We start from the raw sequence: 8,463 nt of genomic DNA, 5'->3' as shown, positions 1-8,463 counted from the left end.
ACATTTAGTTGTTATTGTATAGAAAATGTTTTCTTCGAATATATTTTCAAAATCAGTACGAATTTGAAAACAAAATATTGTCGTTTTATGAATTTTTAAAGAAAATGAAACTAAAATTAGAAACGCGATGCCTCACATGTAAATAAACGTAACCTGTTATTTTTTTTTTTCTATGAACACAAATCAATGTAACTTCCTTTGATTTTTGGAGAATTTTATGAAAACTTTTGGTTATACAACCCAGTAACTTCCTTTAGCTTTTGGAAATTTTTATGACATTCGTATACGCTTTCTATTGACAATTTGGCATAGCATTAAAATATACATGTGAGTTGCAAAATTTTCTTATGTTGCATCAACATTTATATTAAAAAATATATTTTCTAATCTAATATAATTTTTTTACTCATAATATTATTTTTAATAAGTTATAAAATATGATATCCAATAAAAGTATTTGGTCTAAATATAATTAACTAAAATTAAATAAATTATATAAAATTTATTTATATAGCTATTTTAATTATAAATATTTAAACTGTGATGTAGGTCAAAAGTAATTATTATTTTTCTATTTTCTTGAAACTAAAATGTGATGATTTGATTGTAAATTATAATATTTTTATTTCAATTTTATGTGCCTATTTTCTTGTGACTTTTGTTTGCTGCACTATACATAATTTTATTAGAATACATAGTATAAATAGACTTTTTGACCGATATGTTAGAAAACAAATAATTATGAATGAACAAGGTTTAAAACAAATCAAGGTGTTAGTGTGGATGTTGGTCAAGTTGTTGAAATGACACAAGTTCGAAAAATTATTGCAAATCAAATGTGAAAAAATCATCACAAATCTTAAAAAGAATGTTATGATTGTTATTCTTTAAGATAAATTGTATTGATTTTATTTTTTTTATTTATTTTTTCTGTAAAACATAAAATACAATACTAATTATCTTTATATTTAATTATTTTAATAAATAATGTTAATATTGTTATATATATATATATATATATATATATATATATGTGTGTGTGTGTGTGTCTGTGTCTGTGTGTGAACCAAACACATCCCTTCTCTCACTCTTTCTTTCTCCTTCTCCCTCTCTTGCTCTCTCTCCCACTTCCTCTTATATCTCTATTTTTTTATCTCATTATTTTTTAATTTTATTAATTTTAATAATATTATTAAAATATGTGTTATCTATTTTGAATGAAATAAAATAATATTTTTTTATTTTTTTTATTATAAGGTAACAATTTTCTTTGTTTTTTTTCCTTGAATGCAATATTTTAATAATTTTTGTAACATAGTTAGTAGCTTAGAATGGGTCATTCCAAACTACTAAAACAAGGGTAATTTAGTAGCCCAAAACGGGCCATTCCCAAACTGGAACGGACCGTTCCAAACTACTAAATTGGCTTAAAAACCCTAGTTGAGAACGGGCCGTTCCAAGTTGGCTGTTATGAGTAAAAATGCAACCCTAGAACGGGCCGTTCTGGTTTGAGAACGGGCCGTTCCGGATTTGAAACGGGCCGTTCTAGCCACTCCTGAATTTCTATAAATAGGACCTATGTGCAGTTGAGGAGGCGAGGTTTTAGAAAGAGGTTATAGGGAAAAGGACTACGGGTCTGTGAGCTCGTTTCTCTCTCAACTTTATCTGTATAATTCTTCTTCTCCTCTAAGTCACTAATTCTTCTGTCTTCCCTTGAATTTCATACTAGAAAGCTTACTTTTGGAGGATTAAAGTTCAAGAGTCGAGCTCAGATATTTCTTCTTCTTCTCCTTCTTCTCAACTCTTGGCTTTTCAGAGCCAACTTTCAGGTGAGGGAAGCTAGAATGTAGGTTGTTTAATTTCAAGAGAATTGGAAACTCCATTGATGTATGATTTTGAGAAGTGGTTGAATTAAAGAAATTCCTCATTTTTAGGGTTTTGGGAAAAATGGGGTTTTTGATGATTTTAATGAGTTGATTTGTTGTTTGTTGAATCTGAGTTCATTTTTGAACTGTATGAAGCTTATATGTTGCGTAATTGATGGAATTAAGTTGTTCACGTGTTGTTAAAATTATTAAAGTTGTATAGTGGTATAGTTGAATAGAAAGTTGTCAAGCTGGTATATAAGATGTTTATTGTTGTATTGCTGTAAGTTGCCTATTGCTGTAAAATGTCTATTATTCTGTTGTTGTAAGTTGCTTATTGTTGTAAGATGTCTATTGTTGTATTGTTGTAAATTGGCTATTGTTGTAAGATGCCTATTTTCGCATTATTGTAAAGTTGAAAAGTTGGGGACATATGGTGAAGATATATGTCCTATGTTGAGATACATAGTACTAAGGTGATAAGTTAAAAGTTGTTTTAAAGTTGAATCCCTTAGTACTGTGTGAGTGATGTGGAAGTAGTCGATCCATGTCATGGTTGAATGACCAATTTGAGTAAGGTATCTAGTTAGAGATGTAGTCTTTGACTATGTACTGGAGGGTGCATGGTACTTAGAGGATAGTGGGTGGGCTAACTCCATATGTGGATTGGTGATGCAGGTCAAGGCCGTGGTAGGCTCGTACCCAAACCCTTCTGTCCTGACAGTAGTACTGGACCTCCGAGTCTAAGTGGCACACCTGAGAAATCGCCTATTATTGTCTATACCTGGTTCTCTTCGGAGTTCCTAACGATGTTCTATACCTGACCTGGTTAAGATAGGTCAAATGTTGGATTCGGTAGGGTTTATGCCACCTAGATTGCTCAACCTCAGTTGTTGGAGATCTCCTAGTTGTATATGTGTGATGATGCCTTAAATTTTAAGTTGTATGTTGTTGTTGTGTTAAAGTTGCTTCTAAGTTGTATGAATGAGTTGAGTTTTTATGTTGAACTGTGTGGTTGCGTTGTGATGATGATTGGATGTCCGAGTAGTATAGTATTATCTTATACTTGTATGATTGTTTATTGAACTCTAGCTTACCCTTCTGTTTCTATGTGAATGGACTGCCATGATCATACTGTGTATGGGAACAGATCAGGGCTAGGTTGGAGCTGTCGGCTGCGTCCGCTGCTAGAAGTAGAATTTTGTTTTGGTTTCTAGAATCAGAGTTACCATTTTGAGTAACAGTTGTTATGTTTGACCGACACAAATGATTCTCATATATTTTTCGTATGTTTATATTGATGAGTTATCCAATTTCATTATTCATCTTAGTTTATTATGAATAGTGTGATTTCACTAAGTGTAGGGACCACGGCGGGTCGTTATACTTTTAACTATAAATTTTTAAATTTTTAACATAGTTTAAGTTTTATCAAATGGAAATATTATTTTATAAAAAAAATTATTTATATATGTAATTAATTTTTTATTATCTTTAAAAAATAATTAGATGATAAAAAAAGTTTCACATCATATTTTTAATAAGATTTGAGTAAAAAAAAATATTTAACGAACTTATTTTAATTAATGACATTTTTATAAATAATACTTATATACACATAAAGATACCGTTGTAACCAAATATAAAAATATTTAATTCCCGAGAATCCTATATAAATATTTAAAAAAAAATTATGAGTAACCAAACAAATTTTAACTATTTTTAAAAATCATAATTTCTAGAATTTATAATTTTTAGAAATCATGATTTATAAAAAACCTTCTCCCTTATCAAGCACTTTATTAAAGAATATTTTTTTAACTAATACCTTAATATACTATATTTTATGTCACAATTTATTAATTTTTTTAAAAATATGTTTCTATTTTAATACATAATTAATTTCTTATTTTTGTTAGGATTTTTAGTTAAGTTTCTATAAAAAAAAATTGTAACTAAATTTTTATCTTTTACAATTTTATAATTAGATCTTGAGTTAATAAAACTGTCTCTAGTTTTTCTTTAATGATGGTTTGAAAGTTCTACAAATTTTTTTCCATGAACATAATTCATTTACAATAATATCTTTGTGAAATAACTGTATAATGTAGTTAATATGAAAATTTTAGTCAAATAAAGTTATTTTGTTACTTAAGGCGTGATTAAATGGTGCGTAATTATTTTAAATCAATTAACAATTTTGAATTTACACACATATATATATATATATATTAAAAACTTGAATAAAAAATAGTTTATAAACTACTTTAGTGAGTTTAAGTAGAATTGTTTGTTGTAAAGAAAATATTATATAATAAATGAATTAAGAAGAAAATATTTGAAAAAAGTTAGAAATTAGAATGAATGAGTAGTAGATTATTTAAAGAGGAGCCTATGCGAGGTGGCGGAAAGGAGAACGTGTCGTAGGGAAAGTAAAAGAAGGAAGGAGGCTCCACGTAAGTATTCGCCACGCGTCCCCTTTCTGATTTTGGTGCAAGCGTCAATCACCTTTGACATGCTATCCTACACGTACACCTTTTTCATTCCACAATTATTAATTCTCCCTCCTCCATTTACTAAACTCAACGCATTCCAATTCAAATATCTCAGGCCTTTTCTTCTCACTCTCAGATGTCGCCACGTGGTCTCATCCTCCCGAGAGTAAAAACTAAAAACTATTTAGCCAGCGGGTGAGTGTTGCTCAAGGACCACATGCGTGTCAGAAAAGGAACAACTCTCGACCTACCGTGGAGACCTTTCATTGGGCCACGTGTGGGATCAGAAAACAAACCTCCACGTGTTGGAATCAGAAGGAGGTAGCGCCCCGGTGAAGGGCTGAGATTGCATCTTGGTGTTAAATGGTTCGACGTCATTCCAACTGTATGTGTCGGGTGATGCCCGTGACGGTGACGGGCAGGCTGTGTGGCCCCCACTTCTCTCTTCTCCCTCTACAAAAGCTTCTCCCACAACTCCATTTCAATGGATCCTGCGTTTCCTATATCATAACCTTCCTTACTTGTTTCCAATTAATTTTCCCCCTTTTCCACCTTTCAACTTTTCTTAATTCTTATTTTTGTGTCCTAATGGCTGGGATTTGCTGTCGTGTTGTTGGAGAGGCCGGAGAGACTCCCTCTCCGATCGAGCCTACCTCACGCCCTTCCGCTCGCCGGAGTATAGACCTCCTGCCTTTCAAGTACATAGCTGACGTCCCAATCCCGCCGCCGGAGAACACCCGCAAGCGCCAGAAGCTGGACGCCAGCGGTTCTCCGGCGCAGCCGCGGGAGTGCCAAAACGCCGTGGAGAGTTCCGAATCCAAGGGAGTAGTCGAGGCAGTTTCACTTCCGAATACTTCGAAGATTCCTGCGTTTGTCGAGGAGTGCCCGAGGTATGGGGTAACCTCGGTTTGTGGTCGGAGGAGGGACATGGAAGACGCCGTTTCGGTGCATCCCTCGTTTTGCCTCGAAAATCGTTCTCAGGATCAGAAAGGGTTTCATTTCTTCGCTGTTTTCGACGGTCACGGATGCTCGCATGTAAATAAATTAATAATTAAAAATATGAAATCTGTTTTGTTTTTCCTTTAGGCGGTGGTGGATCTGGTTTCTTAATTAGTTACCTCTTTGTTTCATAGGTGGCGACTATGTGCAAGGAGAGATTACACGAGATAGTGAAGGAGGAGGTTGAGAAAGCGAAAGAGGATTTGGACTGGGAAATCACGATGAAGAAGTGTTTCGCTCGCATGGACGAAGAGGTGCAGAGGTGGAGCAAGAGCAAGGAAGCTCCCACTTGCAGGTGCGAGCTTCAGACTCCGCACTGCGACGCCGTCGGCTCCACCGCGGTCGTGGCCGTCGTCACGCCGGACAAGATCATCGTCGCCAACTGCGGCGACTCACGCGCCGTGCTGTGCCGGAACAACGTCGCCGTTCCACTCTCGGACGACCACAAGGTAATCAAGAATTTTTGGTTTATTGGTTTGGGATCTGAATTGATGTGGTTGGCGCGTTGAGTACACGCGCGCGTGATTTTGTTTCATTGTGGTGACTCCACTTAGGGAAGTGGAGGGAAAAAGTTGGTTGGTTTCATGGTTTGTGTGTTGTGGGTGCGTGTTGGGCATGTGCACTAACCTTTTTGGTTTTGGTTGGGTTTGAATTTTGCTTAGCCGGATCGTGCGGACGAGTTGGTTCGGATCGAAGGCGCGGGAGGGCGCGTGATATATTGGGATGGGCCTAGAGTGCTTGGAGTGTTGGCCATGTCCAGAGCCATAGGTATAGTATAAATAAGATAACCAACTTTTCTAGTATCTTTTAATTTTTTAATTTAATTATTCAAGAATACCTAGTGGAGGGTCCTGAATTATTATTGTCGTGTGTGTGCGTGCAGGGGACAACTATCTGAAGCCGTATGTAATTTCGGAACCGGAGGTAACGGTGACGGAGCGGAGTTGGGTGGATGAGTGTCTGATACTGGGGAGTGATGGGCTTTGGGACACGGTGCAAAACGACACCGCTTGCAAGGTGGTGCGGATGTGTCTTAACGCGCAGAAGGGGTCTCCGGAGAGAGACTTGGTGGAGGACTGCTCCGATAAGGCCTGCTCCGACGCCTCCATTCTGTTGACCAAGTTGGCGCTCGTCAGGCAGAGTTCCGACAATGTCAGTGTGGTGGTGGTTGATTTGAAGAGGGATCAGGGTCAACAACACAAAGAATTAATTAATTGAAGACAAATACTCGTTAACTGCCTTCAACCTAAAATGGGAACTTTGATTTTGTGGAATATTGTTATCAAGTAGCAGCTATTTTAGTCCATTGTAATTCTGGGAAGATCATCAACAAAAGATTATTGGAAATTATAAGACTTGTAGAAACAATTACTGTGTCAATAAGGGGTAAATCAGCCCCTTGAGACACCCATGTTTAGTTTGTAATTTTATATATGGAGTATATATCAATATATAATTGAAATCACCTTCAATCTAAAGCTCATTATGCCAATTCTGTTCTTTGGTTTGGACTAAGAAGGATGATCGTTTGTACTGTGGGATCATCCAAAGGATGAGAAAATATTGAACAATATAGTTGGGGAATTACCAAAATGTTTAAGAATCTAACTCTTCTATTTCGCTCTTTCGTCCTGTAAAATAAATTAATTAAATAAAATGGTAAGATAGATTGAATTGAATTTATGTATTTTTAAGTTGGCAAGATTATGTTTTTTCATTTTCAATTTCTTTTAATCAATAAGGAAAAAATAACATTGGTTGATAATTACAGGGAGTCATTTTATTCTCATAGGAGGACCTATTTTATCATAGTTTAATATTAAAAAAAATTTCTCTCTATTTTATATTTTACTTTTTTGTCTTATCTCTTTTATTCATGTACGGGTATGGAGGATTATTTATAGCGACTATTCAAGTTGGAAATATTCGAGATATTTATAGTGACTATTCAAGTTATTCTAACAAAAAACGCCTTATACACCTGTGTTCTACTTTGAGTATGCATTCCTGATTAGTCGTTAGCAGTAATCCCACGAATCACGAAACCTTTACTAGCTTAGGGGAAGATCCCATAAACTTCGACGCTTTTAAAATTTATTTTCTTTCTTTATTTTGTTTCACATTATATTTTTGTTATCATCTCTTTTCTAATAATTATATATATATAAAAATATTGTATAAATCATATAATACGTTTCTCATGAAAAGAAGACCAACACGTGAATACTGCTAAATAGTCAATTTCCATTTTTACATGCCCTTTAGTTACTCTAGCCATTATTACTAGAAGTAGTTGAAACGGTCTCGGTCTTGATCTTGATAATTAATATTGGCATGTAGTTATTCCATCTTAAAGCACTTAAGAGTACTTTTACCTTTGTTTTGAGGGAAAATAGGAAAAGATGGGGATAAATCTATTTCACTAGGATATATTCAGAGGATGAAATTTATGTTAGAGAAAAATCATTCCGTGTTGGTGTGAAATATGACGAAAATTTAGATAAAAATACATAATGACTTGAGTAACTTTGCTTCCATGAGAGGTTTCTCTGAGAAAAAAAGGGTAAGCGGTCAACGGTGAGATAGGAAGGATGATTATGCAAGCATAGCCTTTACAAACTTGCTCTGAGTTCAACAAGGTTCCAAATCTCAACCTCTACACCCATTAATTGAACGGGACAAGAAAATTAATTAGGTTTCTTTTTTCAAATAATTGAAAATGGAAGAAAGCTGTTGATGGTGGCAATCATATGGTGGTGTCTGCTTTGTTGGGAAAAAAAAAATGAACTAAACTGTAATATATATATTTGTAAAAAAAATTAAACTAAACTATTTCAAAAATAAACTAAATTAAACTGAAATATAAAAAATAAATTATTTGTGTAAAAGAGTAATAATTCTTGAAATTTTAATTTTTAGTATGTTTATCATTGGGAAAAAAAAAAGTATCTCATTTCAATTAAAAAAAATAGTTCATTGAACTTGTTATGTATGAAACATGTATTAGAAAAGACGTAATCGTCCTCTAAGCTTGAAACTCTTAAAATTTAGGTAGTGTAATTTTTCTCTTAAACTTGAGAGTCTCTTGTTATATATCAAGTTCA

General features: G+C 34.2%; 1 protein-coding gene across 1 annotated transcript; it reads left to right on the top strand.

Annotated features, from left to right (window-relative positions):
- The first annotated feature begins 4,832 nt into the window (after nt 1–4,832).
- PP2CA (protein phosphatase 2CA) lies at nt 4,833–6,831 on the top strand. Its single transcript, XM_020354784.3, has 4 exons — nt 4,833–5,395; nt 5,494–5,808; nt 6,022–6,127; nt 6,243–6,831. The coding sequence occupies exons 1-4, from the start codon at nt 4,949–4,951 to the stop codon at nt 6,575–6,577; spliced, it is 1,203 nt and encodes a 400-aa protein (XP_020210373.1). The 5' UTR covers nt 4,833–4,948; the 3' UTR covers nt 6,578–6,831.
- Nucleotides 6,832–8,463: the final 1,632 nt, after the last annotated feature.

The sequence above is a fragment of the Cajanus cajan genome, chromosome 9 (assembly GCF_000230855.2).
Source record: "Cajanus cajan strain Asha chromosome 9, NIPB_CcT2T_4, whole genome shotgun sequence".
In the NCBI taxonomy this organism is placed as follows: domain Eukaryota; kingdom Viridiplantae; phylum Streptophyta; class Magnoliopsida; order Fabales; family Fabaceae; genus Cajanus; species Cajanus cajan.
Note: the sequence above shows the minus strand (reverse complement) of the source record. Positions and strands in the feature narration are given on the sequence as shown.